Source organism: Gymnoscopelus microlampas, assembly GCF_963454915.1.
Source record: "Gymnoscopelus microlampas genome assembly, chromosome: 19".
In the NCBI taxonomy this organism is placed as follows: domain Eukaryota; kingdom Metazoa; phylum Chordata; class Actinopteri; order Myctophiformes; family Myctophidae; genus Gymnoscopelus; species Gymnoscopelus microlampas.
This window is the reverse complement of record NC_139956.1, coordinates 46,412,067-46,431,780: the sequence shown is the minus strand read 5'-3', so window position 1 is coordinate 46,431,780 and position 19,714 is coordinate 46,412,067. Positions and strand designations below refer to the sequence as shown.

The 19,714-nt window shown below is 40.8% G+C and overlaps 1 protein-coding gene across 1 annotated transcript in view; it reads right to left on the bottom strand.

Moving 5' to 3' along the window:
• Positions 1-19,714, bottom strand: part of zanl (zonadhesin, like) — a gene marked incomplete at both ends in the record, with an annotated part of 88,170 nt that overhangs the window by 16,631 nt on the left and 51,825 nt on the right. The window contains 10 exons of the mRNA XM_084042433.1: positions 583-636; positions 867-1,085; positions 1,689-1,782; positions 2,337-2,445; positions 3,235-3,333; positions 3,507-3,599; positions 4,165-4,223; positions 16,948-17,047; positions 18,260-18,397; positions 18,824-18,959. Coding sequence (XP_083898559.1) covers positions 583-636; positions 867-1,085; positions 1,689-1,782; positions 2,337-2,445; positions 3,235-3,333; positions 3,507-3,599; positions 4,165-4,223; positions 16,948-17,047; positions 18,260-18,397; positions 18,824-18,959 — 1,101 coding nt within the window. The remainder of the gene's footprint in view (positions 1-582; positions 637-866; positions 1,086-1,688; positions 1,783-2,336; positions 2,446-3,234; positions 3,334-3,506; positions 3,600-4,164; positions 4,224-16,947; positions 17,048-18,259; positions 18,398-18,823; positions 18,960-19,714) is intronic.

Genomic DNA, 19,714 nt, shown 5'->3' with positions numbered 1-19,714 from the left:
AATCTTAAAGAACATCACTGATATCATTACCTTCTGATATCGGCGAGACAGAGATGTGGCTAAATTGTCAATCTTTTGTTTATTCCAGCGCATGGCCATGAGACTCAACATGTCTGTGCGTCCTGCAAATATAAATTGATGCAAAGTTTCAAAAATGATTGAAAACGCCAATATTTAGCCGATTACAGCACATGGGCATGCCAGTCAACATGTTTGTGAGTGCTGCAAATTGAAATTGATGTTAACATTATCATAATATATGTTAACACATAGGCCTAAGTAAGTATTATTATACTTGTATACGTTTTTGAAGTGGTTATCTCACCTGCTTTTGACATGTGCTTGGTGGTCACTGCAATTCTGGAGAGGAAGGCATTGCATTGCTCAACCTAGACAGACAGACAGACAGACAGACAGACAGACAGACAGACACCCTTATTATCCCAAGGTGGGAAATCAGTTGCCCAGAGGCAGCACAGCAGTTAAGGTTACAAGTTACAGAGACGTATGAAAAGGAAAAAGTACTGTTAAGTACCAAAAACGTGTCCATAACAGTCAATGCTACATAATTATATCACTTACCTCCTCTCCCAAAGTTAATCCAGCTCCATCTTGATGATTTCCTCTCCATTTCACCTGGGGAAATGTATACAACAACAAATACAATGCACAGATTAGGTTGACATCCATGTGCCGGTGTTCTGATAAAGTAAGACTATCACATGATAATGTTTCCTTACCTCACATTTGAAGTCATGGGCCTTAGCATGAAACACAGAGAGGAAGGGTTTCATGTGAAGCAGATGGTTTAATTCTGGACATTTATTTGCAACTTTCTGAAGGTATGGCCAATATTTGCATGTTACGTCCATGCAGAAGAACTTGATTTGCCTGCTGGCCAGCTGGTTCTGCAGGTATAATGGGTAGGCAAATATTTCTCCCCTAAACATATTGAGAGCGCCATGTAGCACTCCATGGCGGCACACTGCAATCTCCAGTCCCTCTTCATCAAGGTTGCTTGCAGAACGTTTGGACGTCTCTCTGGCCGCTGACCACTGACCACCACAAACGGCTCTCCCAGGGACCTAAAATATGGAAAATGGATGATAAAAAACTTTTCGTATGAGCTTATTGTAGTTGTGTAAATATAAAATAATAAAGTTCTCCATTGGGAATAACCCCTTGAGATGAACCATCTCGTTTTCAAGGGGGTCCGCAAGTTACAGAATACATAAAAATACATATCTGTAGAAAACAGAACAAAATACTACTTTCCACAAAGGATCGATGTAAAAGTACGATTAGACTTTTATCCACGTTGTACTTTCTCAGTCTGCGGATAAAATGCAGCCTCTGCTGACCTTTCTTATAGACGCCATCAGTGTTGGAATTCCATGTCATCTTGGAATCAATCGTTGTACCCAAGTACTTGTATTCTTCCAGTTTCTACCTCATCCCCATCAATGACTGTTTTCTGGTGTGCACAAGCACTAGTCCCAAAAGCAACCTCCTTAGTGTTCTTAACATTCAACTGAAGGAAGTTACTCTTACACCAACCAGCAAACTCATCCACTCTTCCTCAATATCTTATCTCATCATCCTCAATCAGACCAACGATAGCATGAACAAGTAAGCTCAAGGTGAGAGGACAGCGCATTTTGAAATATAATTATAGTATGTAATCTTACATGATTGGTGGTCTTGTGTATGTAATTCACAAATCTGGTCACATCTTCATCCCTGGCAATGAAGATTCCATCAAAGTTGGCCTGTTCCTCAGATCTAAAAGGAAAGACAAAAAGAAAAAGGAAGCAAGAATGAAAGAAAAAAAGAAAGAAAACGTACTCAACAACATTTTACAATAGATTTCAGCCAAAGGTTTCTTGGTAATATAAATGCTGTTACATTATACTAATTTTGAAGTACCTGGATGCACTCTTAAAACGATAATGTTTGCGATTTCCATCGACCGAAATCGCAACCATTTCGGGTGTGCATGCAGGGCACACAAAGGGCTCCTCCTTGCAGAGTTTTTCGACCTCAAACTGCACAACTTCCCACTGAAAGTAGCTCTTCAGGAAGGCATCTGTTGAGATCTTCCCTGTCTATTTCAAAATAAGGATATCAACAGTTAATGGGCAGGCAACAAATTAAATGCACAAGACAAAAATAAAAAAATATATACTGTAGGCTAACTAAATTAAATACTCACACGGCCAAAGTGAACAGTTCGCTGATCAAGCATTTTTAAAAATGCCTGGCAGGACAGTCCTGGTGCAGCCATCTTCATTTTCTCAAATGAGAAAAATATATCTGTGGCATAAACTGTTGCGAACTGAAGTGTAGCAGGCCAGTAGTTACTGCAAATGAGATCGTCCACTCCAGCAGTCCAAGTGGCTTGGCATGACTCGCAACTCAGGTCAGGCATGCTGAGATCATATCGCCCTAGAAAAATCAAAGACACATCCACACTGTAATGTAAAACCTAGCGTTGCATAAATGAGTCAATAGGCATACGTTTGATTTCATAAATACACCTATGACAAACCTTGTGGGAATTACCAAGTGAAAATATATTTTTAAGATGCTTTAAAAAAAAAAAAAAAAAATACTTACCATCCATTGTGATCACAGCAACAGCCTTCCCTGGGTTGACCCTCAATGCCGATGCACATCCACAGATATTTTCAGGTACCTGCACAGGTACAAAGCGCTCTGAAAAAGATCATAGATTTGAATTTAGATCATTTGTGTCCAATGGGAAATAGAACATTACGATTGCTGGAACCACTTGAAGAGACTGAATGAAGAGTGAGAAAGGTTAAAAAGATTACATGGTCGTAAGACAGGACAAAAAAAATGCATTGTTTAGTGGTCAAAGTAATGAGATTAATGAGTCAGAGAGGATATGTTATGGTGTACTCACAAACAAGAACTTACCACAACGGCTATGAGCCTCATCTACAATGCAGGTGGTTGGAGGCAAAGGCTCGAAGAACCCGCCAGTCATGGCATCCCTGTTGTGCATCACATTTCTAGTGTCTGTGTGCGTTTTGATGTCACATTCGGCACACAGGAATGGCCGTGGTTCACAGCCATGACAGCAGACAGCAGCTGGACTGATGGCACACTGTTGGCACATGTGTGTGCCTACATGTGCCCTCGCTGCAACGCGGTTAATCAGCTGGGGTCTCTCTGCCCGCCATCTCTCTAAAAGAGAGCGGTTCCGCGTACTCCAGTCGGAGGAAGCTTGGAGAGGAGCTGGGGTTGGTGCTTCCTCGATGTCAGCCGATGCAACGCTTAGGGAGTGCTGGAGCTCTTGTATGAAACGCTCTGTTAAGATAGTATTGGATATTGAAAAACAACATTATGTTATGTTTTACATTTACAATATAAAAAGTATAATAATGGCTGTGAAAAGGTTAGTTGCACATTTATTCTGGTAAATGTGTAATACAAACATATAATTAACATTCAAACTCATGACGCACTAATGAAATACACACCAATAGCGTCTGGAGCATAGGCAACCTCAGATATAGTGTCAGGAACATCGATGGGAGGAACAGGTTTCTGAACAGCCTGCCGACTTGGACCAGCTAAACCAGAAAAAAAAACAATATATGAACATTTATAACATCCAATTGTCCTATTTGCTGTAAGGCTAGTGTCAGCCTGGTTATTATCCTGAGAGGACTAGTAGACTTTTCCCAAACCATAATGTGGGCAGTTAAATTAGCGTCACTTATCTGCCTATTAATATGCTATCAAATAGGAATGATTGCTATAGCTTGATTAAAAAAAAAAAAGGTCTGGCGGCCCATTGGCAGGGCACTCAAAACAAATAATTTCAATGGAAGCCTTACCAAGGCAAATATCCACAGTGATATTCAATGCTTATTACATTCACCCATTCACACACATCAACACAGACGGCAGAGCAAGTCCACCCATCTGACCACTTAACATGGCAGCCATAGTGGTGTGGCATGGGTGTGCCGCAAAAACATTTGACATTTCCAAGTGGATTTTACAATGGGCCTCAGGTCTAAATGAGTTAATGCTATAGCAATACTGACCCTGATTTGACTGACTCCTGGTTGATCTTGACCTTGACCTTGCAGAGATCACGTTTCCATCACTGTCTCTCTCTACCCACCTCACCATCGTTGCAGATGCCTTTGCCTTCTTCGCTGGTGGTGGTGGTGCTGTGCCTTGTGACTCTGGAGGAATCAAGTCAGCAAGACTTTTGGCCACAGCAGCCGCTTGTGCGCGCTTTAAACTCATTTCCAGTTCCGCAACCACATCTTTTGGATCACTCATGGTGATGGGTGGGGGGGGGGGGGGGGGGAGAAAGAGAGAGAGAGAAAGAGAGAGAGAGAGAGTGTGTGTGAGAGAGAGTGAGAGAGAGAGTGAGTGGCTCTTAACAGTTGTTTTTGTTTGTTTGTTTGTTTGTTTGTTTGTTTGTTTAGCAGAGGTTCGTTGGATGAATCTGTAAGAGAAAGCTAATTATTCAGAATTTAACACCCTACATTGTAAAAGAGGATGCAGAATCCTATACTGGTTCATAAAGCCAAAAAACACATCACAATGCCTTTGATAACTGCATACAATTAAATCCTGAGATGAACTCTGACAGTGTACAGAACCAAATAGACCCTTATGACAGTGGTTCAACAAGTTTTTCCATGTCAAGGACTCCAAATTAATATGCAACATCTCACAGTTTTCAAAAATAACAGATCTATTAAGCTCACAACAGGTCACATTGCGGTGCGTTGCAAGCTTTTAGATCAGCTACTTTCGAATAGCCCAAGAATAACATTAACCCCATAATAAATTTAAATCAACTGTTTAAATAGTTCCTGTTCTCAAAATACTACGGGACATAATTTAACTCATGGAACATGGTACCATCATTATAGTAGAATCCTCTGTCCCCCGCCCCCACCCCTCAACTGAACTTTGTCCCAACATATTTTGGATTGCATCTCTGTATTGTATAATACATTATATGTGTGACTGATGAATTGAGTACAATGGACGAAAATGGAAACAAGCCCCTGGGGCTTATTGTGTTAATATTTTAGCATAACATTTGGCTGTACTACTAGTACTGTGACATGGTTAATAAAGTATTCAATTTATCAACCAAAACCCTGAAAAACACATCCATGGGAATAAACTTTGTTTTGCCTTTAATGTTGTGCAAACAAACGGCAGATAAAAGAAATAACTACACAAATGAAGGGACACAAATAGCCGAGTGTAAACGACGTGTTGTTGTGTTTAGCTTAGCTTGTTAGCTTAGCTTAGGGATAAGTACAAAGAAAGGCAGTTTTAAACGTATACAGACCCACCAACTTGCTACCGTTGGCATCCTAACATGTTAACAAAAAAACTGTGACGTGGGTCTATCATTTAGTGGTGGTGGTGCAGATTTAACGATGTATTTATTTTTAAATAAATGTAAGAGTAAAATATCTGCAGCTTACCTCAAGGAACAGGAAGAATGAATGGAGCAGGATCGCATCGCAATGTTTACATTCCTATTGGTTTGAAAATGGCGGCTCGCAATGCATTATGGGAGGCCAAACTTCAACCTGGTTTTGGCACTTTCTCCATACAACCCGTACATCTACATAAACGTTCACATTTCAAATGTAAAGTGCTTAACTCATGGCCACGGGTGTTAATATTATGTACGGATTCTCATAAGTATCTGTATTGTCTGTATTGTTCAATAAAAAGCATTTTAATCCAATCAGTGGCCATTTTTCTAGACTTTTTTCTATGCTTTCAATAACGTCAGCCTATCGATTGGGAGGTGTACTGCACGCTGATACATTATTAACTCTATGGGAAGATGGCCATCAATCAGATTAAAATACTTTTTATTAGAAAATACGGAAAATACTGTTTTTTTTATGAACCCGTACATAATAATAAAGTCTGTGGCCAAACGGTAAGCACTTTGTATTTGAAATGTGAACGTATATTTAGACAAAGGTGTTATTAATGGAAAAAGTGCTCTGTTTTTTGCACTGTCTAAACAATACTGTCTAAACAAACGCGATTAAGAGGGCGGATACCGAAACGGACGGTTTACGTCCGGATCCGGATGCATTACATCTGCCAGAGCACTTGGAAACATTAATTAATTAATAATAGATTAGATAGATAGATATATAGATATAGATATAGATATATAGATAGATAGATAGATAGATAGATAGATAGATAGATAGATAGATAGATAGATAGATAGATAGATAGATAGATAGATAGATAGAAGCTATCTATGTATCTATCTATTAGATAGATAAATAGATAGATAGATAGATATAGATCTCTCTCTCTCTCTCTCTCTCTCTCTCTCTCTCTCTCTCTCTCTCTCTCTCTCTCTCTCTCTCTCTCTCTCCATATACATCTGTCTATCTATCTATCTATCTATCTAGATAGATAGATAGATAGATATATGTATCTCTCTCTCTCTCTCTCTCTCTCTCTCTCTCTCTCTCTCTCTCTCTCTCTCTCTCTCTCTCTCTCTCTCTCTCTCTCTCTCTCTCTCACTTCAACCTGATGGTTGCACTTTTTTCACAAACGTTCAAATTTCAACTATAAAGTGCTTACCCAATGGCCACGGACGTTAAGATTATTCACGGTTCCTTAAAAATACTCGTATATTCCGTGTTGTTCAATAAAAAGCATTTTAATCCGATTGGCTGCCATTTTCTCACAGAGTTATAAAGTATCAGAGTGCAATACACCTTTCAACCGATAGGATCAGGTGTGAAAAGCATGGAGAAAATGGCCACCAATCGGATTAAAATGCTTTTTATTGAACAATACAAAAGATACAGGTATTTTGGAGGACCCGTACAGAATTGTAACATCCGTGGCCATTAAGTAAGCACTTTATATTTGAGATTTGAACGTTAATGTAGATGTATTGAGTGTAATGGAAATAGTGCAAAGAAAAAAAGGCTGAAGTTCAGCCATGACGCCCGTGACGGACACTACGGAATGCGGAAGTAATCTGAAATGACGTAATGGGCTTGGAAAAGTCAAAGAAATGTCCCGTTACCAAAATAATATAGTAATGCTCAGAATATTGTTGTCAGGTTTTTGTGGGTGGTGTGTGCTCTGGTGCATTTCAACCAAGTCCCTTAGCTCACGTTGTGTGTCAGTCCAATGTATTATCAATGGAACGCCTAAGAAGGCGCAGGCTGCCTTTTGAGGAATTCCAATGTATTATCAATGGAACGCCTAAGAAGGCGCAGGCTGCCTTTTGAGGAATTCTATGAATGTCTATGAGTGACCCTGGAAGGCGCATATTATCGTCGGGGGGACTTGGACGACACATACTGCCTTCCTGGGGTTCTGGCAAAAAGGCAATATATGCCTTCTTCGGGGTGAGACTGTGTTGACCAATCAACTCTAAATTGCCTGAAACGTACTCCTAAGAGGTTTTTGGGGGGACGATTTTGGCCTCCACACTTAGTGATTTTTTCGGATTTAACTTTCGTTTCGGTAGTGACAAACTTTCGTTTCGGTAGTGACACAATGGTGATTTTTTTTTTACTAAGTCCAGAGCTCGATGAATTTTAGGGACCAAAAAAAAAAGTCACTACAAAGTACTACCAATCAACTCTAAATTGCCTGAAACGTACTCCTAACAGGTTTTTGGGGGACGATTTTGGCCTCCACACTTAGTGATTTTTTCGGATTTAACTTTCGTTTCGGTAGTGACAAACTTTCGTTTCGGTAGTGACACAATGGTGAAAAAAAAAGATTTACTAAGTCCAGAGCTCGATGAATGTTAGGGACCCAAAAAAAAAGTCACTACAAAGTACTACCAATCAACTCTAAATTGCCTGAAACGTACTCCTAAGAGGTTTTTGGGGGGACAATTTTGGCCTCCACACTTAGTGATTTTTTCGGATTTAACTTTCGTTTCGGTAGTGACAAACTTTCGTTTCGGTAGTGACACAATGGTGAATTTTTTTTTTACTAAGTCCAGAGCTCGATGAATTTTAGGGACCAAAAAAAAAAGTCACTACAAAGTACTACCAATCAACTCTAAATTGCCTGAAACGTACTCATAAGAGGTTTTTTGGGGGACGATTTTGGCCTCCACACTTAGTGATTTTTTGGATTTAACTTTCGTTTCGGTAGTGACAAACTTTCGTTTCGGTAGTGACACAATGGTGAAAAAAAAAGATTTACTAAGTCCAGAGCTCGATGAATGTTAGGGACAAAAAAAAAAGTCACTACAAAGTACTACCAATCAACTCTAAATTGCCTGAAACGTACTCCTAACAGGTTTTTGGGGGGACGATTTTGGCCTCCACACTTAGTGATTTTTTCGGATTTAACTTTCGTTTCGGTAGTGATAAACTTTCGTTTCGGTAGTGACACAATGGTGAAAAAAAAATGTACTAATAGTCAGGGGATATTAGCAGAATATTTTCCAATCTTGGAATAAATTCCTTACCAAAAAAAATCTTCACCAATGTGTTTGTAAAGGTGTCTAGTAACACATCTCACAAAGACTGAAATTTAGTATTCCAAGGAGAATTTTTGACAGCTCCTTAAAGTTGGGGTACCCACCATAACCTTGGTTAAAGAAAAAAAAAAATAATAATTCTGTTTTAAGTAGCATGTGAGGGGTCAAACTAGGGTGTTTTTATGATTCTGAATCCATTGCAATCATTTGTTTTGCACCAAAACCACTCCTTGGGCTAAAAACGGCCATAGCCATGTATACTTTTTGTGTAAAAAGCCCATTGGGATTGGACCGTTTTTAGCCCAAGGAGTGGTTTTGGTGCAAAACAAATGATTGCAATGGATTCAGAATCATAAAAACACCCTAGTTTGACCCCTCACATGCTACTTAAAACAGAATAAAATTTTGTTTTTTGGGGGGATTTTTTTTTAACCAATGTTATGGTGGGTACCCCAACTTTAAGGAGCTGTCAAAAATTCTCCTCGGGATACTGAATTTCAGTCTTTGTGAGATGTGTTACTAGACACCTTTACAAACACATTGGTGAAGATTTTTTTTGGTAAGGAATTTATTCCAAGACTTTTTTAATATCCCCTGACTATAAGTCCAGAGCTCAACTTTCGTTTCGGTAGTGACAAACTTTCGTTTCGGTAGTGACACAATGGTGAAAAAAAAACATTTACTTAGTCCAGAGCTCGATTAATTTTAGGGACCAAAACAAAAAGTCACTACAAAGTACTACCAATCAACTCTAAATTGCCTGAAACGTACTCCTAACAGGTTTTTGGGGGGACGATTTTGGCCTCCACACTTAGTGATTTTTTCGGATTTAACTTTCGTTTCGGTAGTGACAAACTTTCGTTTCGGTAGGACATCCCATTACTCCGACTACGTGGCTTCCGCGTGCGGTTAGGGTTAGGGTTAGGGTTTGGTATAGGGTTAGTATAGTAATCGTCGGAGGTATGCGCTGTTGGAGGAATGGTCTGTCGGACTAACGTATTGCACCCCCACTAGCCACGCCCCAACCAATCTCCTGTATTCTGACAGTCCAATGTTGGCAGCCCTGACACACACTCACACACACACACACACACACACACACACACACACACACACACACACACACACACCACACACACACACACTTTGCACGCTTTCTCCCTGGATCTATTATTGCGGTCGGGTTTTGGGCTCTATGATTGGCAGGGTTGCCAACATTGGACTGTCAGAATCCAGGAGATTGGTTGGGGGCGTGGCTAGTGGGTGGTCTGGGGGTCCTCACTACCGAAACGAAAGTTGTCACTACCGGAACGAAAGTTAAATCCGAAAAAATCACTAAGTGTGGAGGCCAAAATCGTCCCCCCAAAAACCTCTTAGGAGTACGTTTCAGGCAATTTAGAGTTGATTGGTAGTACTTTGTAGTGACTTTTTTGGTCCCTAACATTCATCGAGCTCTGGACTTAGTAAAAACATTTTTTTCACTATTGTGTCACTACCGAAACGAAAGTTTGTCACTACCGAAACGAAAGGCCAAAATCGTCCCCCCAAAAGCCTCTTAGTAGTACGTTTCAGGCAATTTAGAGTTGATTGGTAGTACTTTGTAGTGACTTTTTTTTTTGGTCCCTAACATTCATCGAGCTCTGGACTTAGTACATTTTTTTTTTCACCATTGTGTCACTCAGGGCTGCCAACATTGGACTGTCAGAATCCAGGAGATTGGTTGGGGGCGTGGCTAGTGGGGGGTCTGGGGGTCCTCACTACCGAAACGAAAGTTTGTCACTACCGGAACGAAAGTTAAATCCGAAAAAATCACTAAGTGTGGAGGCCAAAATCGTCCCCCCCAAAACCTGTTAGGAGTACGTTTCAGGCAATTTAGAGTTGATTGGTAGTACTCTGTAGTGACTTTTTTTTTTGGTCCCTAACATTCATCGAGCTCTGGACTTATTCTTTTTTCCACCTTTGTGTCACTACCGAAACGAAAGTTTGTCACTACCGAAACGAAAGTTAAATCCGAAAAAATCACTAAGTGTGGAGGCCAAAATCGTCCCCCCAAAAACCTCTTAGGAGTACGTTTCAGGCAATTTAGAGTTGATTGGTAGTACTTTGTAGTGACTTTTTTGGTCACTACAAAGTGTAAGACCCATCTTTAATAATAACCATTCATTACTTTAAAGTTAATATCTCTGTATGATGGCATGCACTGACCACACCCCCAAACCGGGGGGTCTGGGGGTCCTCCCCCAGGTGAATTTTGGAGTTTGTCAGTTTGATACCAAATCCAGCAGAAAACCCCTGATGATTGGTCAAGTTCAAGGATTCTGCTATCGACTTTCATGGTCTTTTATAGAAATACGTGAAGCCTGGCTTCATTATCCTGGCTCGACACAGCCTGGCTTGACAAGGTCTAGCTCGACAAAGTCGCTCCTTTTCAGCCTGGCTTGGCGTTCGAGGAACCGAATAAACCAGGCTATACGGACCCGACTTTGTCAAGCCTGGATTTGACTTAAGGCCAGGCTTATTTAATTCACCTTTTGAGGAACAGTTCCCTGGAACTGTGTCATTTTTAGATTTGAGCTAAAAAGCTTTATTTTACACTTTGGCTATTCAAAAATAGCAGACATACAAGCTCATAGCGGTGCCGCGCTATGACCTTGTAGATCTGCTAATTTTGGGGGTCATTTTGGGGTCCTTGACATGAAAAAGATTGAGCACCACTGATATAGAAACTTACGTTTTTCAGAAAACTGTTGTGATTTAGGAGACATGTAGAATCGCTTCAGGTCTTAAAGGGTTAATACAATACGACTTATACAATTGGGGTGGTTGTATTTGACATTTAGATCGTGTCAAAGGTCATGTCTCACCTATAGACACAGGATCTGACACACATGTTGATCTGATGGTCAAGATTCCATTTATCCCCTGAGCAAGCAGGCAGGCTCTATTAGCTCAATGGTAGAAACTGTCAGCACTTGCGCAGAAAACCGGGTTCAAATCCGGTGTGGAAGAGGAAAGTTACATAGTGCAGCTTTAACCACTGCAGTTCAGCCCAGCCCAAATAGCAGATCTAGAACCTCACAACGGTGTCGTGTAGAGACTTGTTATGAGCTTGTAGATCGGCTGTTTTCTAGAAAAAATATATACATTTTGAAAACTTGAAATGGATATTCTACATTACTTTTGGTACTTTAAGTACATTGTGATGCCAATACTTTTACCCAAGTAAACGTTGAATACCGAACCTTTACTTGTAACTGAGTATTTCTACATTGTGGTATTGATTTACTTTTACTTAAGTAAAACATGTGAGCATTCTCCATCACTGCCTCCATTCAGTTAGGGTCTCAGAACATAGGAAAGAAACACAGATTTTGTTTTGTAGCGCATCATTTATTAAATTCCAAAAATAAACACTTTCACACACACATCCACACAGCATACTGTATATAAATTATATTCTATTCATTGTGCAATATGTTCATTCTCTCATTAATGTTCTTAGGCAAACCCTGTATTACTGCACTTTTTTAGTGGATTAAATGCTGTACACCCAGCTGGAACTAGTAGACACCTTCAAATGCTCCAATAAGTTAAAACATAAAATAAAGAAAAAACACATATGAACAATACACATACAGTGGTATTCACAACTCTTGATAAGGAATGAATCAACAGGTTTATTGCAGTAGCCTCCTACAGTTTTACTGTACTGCACTGGTTCTCAAAACGCGGGGATTGGGGGGGGGGGGGGGGGGGGGGGGGGACACACCAACCAGGGGGTCTGTATAACTCTGAGTGTTTCTACCATTGAATGTATGTCTCTCTCTCTCTGTCTGTCTGTCTCTATGTATGTCTCTCTCTCTCTGTCTCTGTCTGTCTCCCTCTTTCTCTCCCTGTCTCTGTCTGTATCTCTCTCTCTTTCTCTCCCTGTCTGTCTGTCTCTCTCTCTCTCTCTCTCTCTCTCTCTCTCTCTCTCTCTCTCTCTCTCTCTCTCTCTCTCTCTCTCTTTCTCTCCCTGTCTCTCTGTCTGTCTCTCTCTCTCTTTCTCTCCCTGTCTCTCTGTCTGTCTCTCTCTCTCTCTCTCTCTCTCTCTCTCTCTCTCTCTCTTCTTTCTCTCCCTGTCTGTCTCTCTCTCTCTCTCTCTTTCTCTCCCTGTCTCTCTGTCTGTCTCTCTCTCTCTCTCTCTTTCTCTCCCTGTCTCTCTGTCTGTCTGTCTCTCTCTCTCTCTTTCTCTCCCTGTCTGTCTCTCTCTCTCTCTCTCTCTCTCTCTCTCTCTCTCTCTCTCTCTCTCTCTTCTCTCCCTGTCTCTCTGTCTCTCTCTCTCTCTCTTTCTCTCCCTGTCTCTCTGTCTGTCTGTCTCTCTCTCTTTCTCTCCGTCTGTATCTCTCTCTGACTCTCTGTCTGTCTGTCTCTCTCTTTCTCTCTGTCTGTATCTCTACCTCTCTCTACCTCTCTCTCCCTCTCCCTCCCTCTCTCTCTCTCTCTCTCTCTCTCGTACACTCTCAGAGTTAAAGTAACACTGGGAATGTTAAAGTGTAGATTGGGGAGGGGGTCTCCATATATAATAATGAATAAATAAGATTGGTCCATTAGGACAGACCCTTAAGGGGCCCTGATTGGATACCAGGAGGGCCTCGGACCAGACATTGACAAACAATACAGTACAGTACAGGCGTGTACAGTACGCAGACATCAGGTTAGCCCATTCAAACCGGGGAAAGCCTTTTTACGTTGGCTATTCAAAAATAGCAGATAGCCTACGCTTGTACATCTGCTATTCTTTTTTGTTTTACATTTAAAAAATAATCTTGTTTAAAAAGTGTGAGAACTACTGATTTGGAAGGCATTTTGTAGATGGCAGTGCGATCAGAACGGGGTGGTGTTCAGAGCTTTCTCCTTCTTCAGGTCATCTATGTTCTCATATGGAACGCCTGAGAGAGAGAGAGAGAGAGAGAGAGAGAGAGAGAGAGAGAGAGAGAGAGAGAGAGAGAGAGAGAGAGATTATTATAGGTGTTCCCAAACTTTTCATCCCGAGACGAAACAGAAACAGAACGACCCAAGCGTAAAAAAATGCAGCTGTTTACGTGTCTGTGTGTGTGTGTTTGCACGCGTGTGCGTGCGTGTTTGCGTATTTAAACAAACACGTATTTAAACGAACAACTCAAATAGTCCACTTGATATCATCTCTGTCGGGTGGAAACCTCACATGTCCATAACTATTACTTTTCAGGATTCAAATTCAATAATAGCAAACGTTGCAGATCTGCAAGCTCGAAACGTGTCGTTCCTCGCCGTGTTTAGAGCTTGTAGATCTGCTACTTTTGATGCTTTTTCTGTGACGCTGTAGTATGATCAAGTAGGGTGTTAATTTACGAAAAAACACTAAAAGTTTAAATATTCAGATAAGAGGTTTCTGCCCGACAACAGCAACAGCATGTGCTGCACCAAGACTCGGCTCCATGTTAAAACAAACATTAACATTGACCTGTGAGAAATCTGACTTACTGTGTGTGTTGTACATTCCCAGTTTGGACGCATCATAGTTGCCCGTCTCCTTCTTCCTAAGAAAACAGAGAGAAAAGCTCAGAGTCAGAACGGCTGCAGCCATTGTTTAGTCTGGATGTGTCTGACAGTAAATGTGTTTCTATATAGAGGCCTTTTAGCCAACATTTTTGACTTACTGTAAGTAAAAAATATCAATACCACTAGGTAGAAATACTCTGTTATAAGTAAAAGTCCGGTGTTCAAAATTTCACTTGAGTAAAAGTACAAAAGCATCAGCACTCAAAATGTACTTACAAAAAGTACCAAAAGTAAAAGTACTCAATATGCAAAATGTTTTCCAAAAGAATGAGCATCTTTTGAAAATAGCAGATCTACAAGCTCACATCGTGTCGCAAAGCAACACAATGTGAGCACGATGTGAGCTTGTAGATCGGCTATTTTCAAAAGCCGAATTAGATAGGGCTGAATGTGGCTAATGTAGCTGTGTTTTGTAATAACAATCTAAATCTACAAAGTAACTAGTAACTAAAGTGTTCTAATAATTGTAGTGGAGTAAAAAAATGTACTATATTTGCCTCTGAGATGTAGTGGAGTAGAATTAAAAGTATTGAATATTGGAAATACTCCAGTACCTTATGCATCCTGTAATGTATGCTAGATGAACTATACGGGTTAGACAATCGTTGCTGCAGTTCGACTATGTAAACATCGGACCTGGAATGAATATGAGAGTTTGTGTTGTTCATATCCCACAGTAATGCCTACATAAAAAAGTGAATATGTAACATACTGTAGGGCAGAGGGAACATAGAGATAACATAGAGAGAACATAGGGCTAAAGTAGTGTTTCACAACGGGAGTGGCAGTTAAATATAATATTCAAGTAGACATTTTCTTCATTTCATCCTAGGCTTTTTCTTTTCCTTAACTCATTGTGTCTCCATTTCATGGTCAGTACCATGTCAGCATCATGTTAGTAGCAAGTGACATGATACTGACCATGATACTGACCATGATACTGACCATGATACTGACCATGATATTGACATGATACTGACATGATACTGACCATGATACTGACCATGATACTGACCATGATACTGACCATGATATTGACCATGATACTGACCATGATACTGACCATGATATTGACCATGATACTGACCATGATATTGACATGATACTGACATGATACTGACCATGATACTGACATGATACTGACCATGATACTGACCATGATACTGACATGATACTGACCATGATACTGACCATGATACTGACCATGATACTGACATGATACTGACCATGATACTGACCATGATATTGACATGATACTGACATGATACTGACATGATACTGACCATGATACTGACCATGATATTGACATGATACTGACATGATACTGACCATGATACTGACATGATACTGACCATGATATTGACCATGATACTGACCATGATACTGACCATGATACTGACATGATACTGACATGATACTGACCATGATACTGACCATGATACTGACATTATACTGACATGATACTGACCATGATACTGACCATGATACTGACCATGATACTGACATTATACTGACATGATACTGACCATGATACTGACCATGATACTGACATGAAACAGACATGATACTGACATTATACTGACCATGATACTGACCATGATACTGACATTATACTGACATGATACTGACCATGATACTGACCATGATACTGACCATGATACTGACATTATACTGACATGATACTGACCATGATACTGACCATGATACGGACATTATACTGACATGATACTGACCATGATACTGACCATGATACTGACATGAAACAGACATGATACTGACCATGATACTGACATTATACTGACATGATACTGACCATGATACTGACCATGATACTAATGTATGCAGGACCAACCAAAGGTGGGTGAATTAGCGGAGTCCCTGAGAGGCTGTTTACAAAATGAGCTGTGATCTGACTAGAATAAACCCCCAGGAAGCTTGTCTGGGTTGGAGAGACCAGAGCCATAAGCCTCCATGGCCATTAGCCTGATTTATACATAACATTGTAAAAAAGGTTGTCGCGCAGACGCGCACCGAAAATATCCAACCTACAAGCTCACAACGCGCCGCCGATGTAATGTATTTTTGGCAAAGCATTAAATTACTGTTCAACTGTAATAACAGCGTGACTGCTTTTTAGCAGCTACTGTGGGAGGCTTCCCTTCTCTACCTTAAATTGTCTTTATTGAGCCACTTCTATACTTGGTAGACTAGTTAACAACTCTCTTTTCTGAAGATACCGGATCTACAAACTCACAACAGCAACCAAAGTTATGTCCGCCTTTGCTTGCTAGAATGCCACTTACTACAGCAAAGCTCTGACTAAACTATTAGTGTACGATGCACTGTGAATACATGTTTGAAATAAAAGACCGACTTTGGATATAACTTGTGAAACTACTCCAGCAATTCATTCAATAGGCTCTATGCACAGCAGCCATATTGGAAAGAAATTGGGCCTCTTCTTACTTCCTTCACAGGTGTTACCAATGATACTAATGAAGGCTCAGTTCCATTCTGGTCAGGGTGTTGATATCGTGCATGTTGGCTCACTAGAAACACTCCATTTTGGTTCCCAAATGGCCTCTTATGGTGGGTGTGTAACACTGAGAGTGTACAAATGGAACCAAATGGACCCATGAGGGTCCATTTGGTTCCATTTGTACACTCTCAGAGTTATGGGGGTCCTTGAAAACAAGACAACCACTATGCCACACTAAATGGAACAGAGCCTTAATTAGTATTATTGGTAACACCTGTGAAGGAAGTAAGGAAGGGGCCCAATTAATTCCAAAAATGGCTGCTGTGCATAGAGCCTATTGTTCATTTTTCAGATAATTGACCCATAATTGACTTACTTGCTACTGCGTTGACACACACAACACACGCTGATGAGGGTGATGAGGAGGATGAGCACCACAGACGCCAGCACAGCTATCAGAATGATCCACTTGGTTTCTGGAAGACAGAGAGGGGATGTCCATGGAATCAATCATCAGACCATCAGCTAACACTACAACACTGGCAGTGGTGGAAAAAGTACTAAAAGAGGTGGTGCCATGGTTTTGCACTTTTTCTGTCTATGAGGTTGATATAATTTCATTAAGCCCCCTGGTGGTGTTTTTATGGTATTTTATGTCTTCTTTGACTGAGTTTCTACCTGGAGGCTGAAACCTTGAGGGTCAAACGTGCCAATAGAAAAACAGCCCTTTAGTGACATAGTAAAATTATACCCTCCCCCTCATTATCATAACACAACAGGTGTGGGCATGAGGAGGAGGAGGGACTAGGACAGGTGGGTGGTGCTAAGGTGGTGGAGGAGGTGCTAAGGTGAGAACCAGGTATACTTAATGAACTGGAGGCGTGTCCACATAAAAACATAATTTTAACAATTTCTGTACACTTTTTTGAAAAAAATCTTCCTCCTAGTTTAACCATAATACCTGATGATTATGTTTTAGGGGGGGGGATCACTGAAAATCACGGCACCCCGTCTTTAAGTATCAATACTGCAATGTAGAAATACTCTGTTTACTCTGTTGTTCAAAAAACAATCTTGAACTAAATCATTTTGGTACCCATTGTTGACGCCCCTTAACAGGCCCTGATTGTGTGAAATCTTTGAAAGCTGTTTTCAGTGCTTTGACAATTCTGGTTAGACAAGATTCAAATGTCCATAACTTCTTCAAATATGTTCCAATTTCAATAAGCAACACATCATTTGAATTTTGATTCAAATTTGATTTTAAGTGACTTGAACCAGTCCCTCCGCCTCCTGTCCTGGTCCCTCCTCCTCCTCATGCCCACACCTGTTGTGTTATGATAATGAAGGGGAGGGTATATTTCTACTGCGTCATTAAAGCGCTGTTTTTCTATTGGCACGTTTGACCCTCAAGGTTTCAGCCTCCAGGAAGAAACTCAAAGTAGTCAGAGAAGACATAAAACACCATAAAAACACCACCCGGGGGCTTAATGAAGTTCTATCAACCTCATAGACACATAAAAGACAGAAAAAGTGCAAAACCATGGCACCACCTCTTTAAATTTCTGGAACATTTTAAGCACAAAAATCTTGTATGGGGGTCCCTGGAAAAAAAAAAGAATAATTTGTGGGTCCTTGACATGAACATGTTTGAGAACCACTGACTCCAGTACTAATTGTCTCCTTACCCAGTCCTCCTGTGTCTGTCTTCTCCACCTCACAGTTGACGCCCTCGAACCCTTCGAAACACTGACACGTGTAGGTGGAGTTGGTGCCCTCCTGACATGTGCCTCCGTTCTCACACGGGTACGAGAGACACGGACTCGCTGCAATGGAAGGAAGATGTTTATTGCTATGAATTATTTTTCATTTTTTTTATTGATTTGCACAACGGGAGGTGCGCAAATCTCCTAGTGAAACATTACACTACTAGTCCTACAGCACACAACATTCATTATGCAGAACATCGTCGCTGTTTGGTTGGAAACCGTGTATGTCCAAAACCATTAGTTTGCAGGAAATGGATTTTATTTGTTTTACCTGTGTTCCATTGAATGTAGTTATTATTTAGTCACAAGCTCTTGTTAACACTTTTAATTGGTTCAATATGTATCTCTCTGTCACGCACGCGCGCGCACACACACACACACACACACACACACACACACACACACACACACACACACACACACACACACACACACACACACACACACACACACACACACACACACACACACACACACACACACCTTTGTAGCAGTCCCGCCTCAGGTCGTAGATGGCACACACATAGCCCGGCTGGCATGTCTTGGGTTGGCAGTCAGCGCCCGTGGGCGTGGACTCACACTCCTGGGCACAGTCCTCTGTCACAAACCTCTCTCCCAGCTAGATGGAGAGAGAGAGAGAGAGAGAGAGAGAGAGAGGGGAGAGAGAGAGAGAGAGAGGAGAGAGAGAGAGAGAGAGAGAGAGAGAGAGAGAGAGAGAGGGAGAGGGAGAGAGAGAGGGGAGAGGGAGAGAGGGGGAGAGGAGAGAGGGAGAGAGAGAGAGAGAGAGAGAGAGAGAGAGAGAGGGAGAGAGAGAGAGAGAGAGAGAGAGAGAGAGAGGAGAGAGAGAGAGAGGAGAGAGAGAGAGAGAGGAGAGGGAGAGGGAGAGAGAGAGGGAGAGGGGAGAGGGAGAGGGAGATAGGGGGAGAGAGAGAGAGGAGAGAGAGAGAGAGAGAGAGAAGAGAGAGATTTTCAATAGGCAAATATAGTACGTACAGTATACTCCACTACAATTATTGGATAACTCTTTAGTTACTAGTTACTTTGTAGATTTTGAATATTATTACAAAACATATATAACCACTTCAGCGCTATATAGACTTCGACTATTTGAAAAATAGTCTACAAGCTCACAACCCGTAGCATAAATTATTTTATACATTTTGAAAACATGAAATGGAAGATTTCTGCACAATGAGTACTTTTACTTTTGGTACTTTAAGTACATTTTGATGCCAAATAATACTTGGCACTTTTACGCAAGTAAATTCTGAATACCAGACTTAAAATTGTTTTATTTAAGTAAAAGTATCAATACTAGAATGCAGAAATACTCTAAGCACTTCTTCCACCACTATACTAACAGCTACTCTGCAC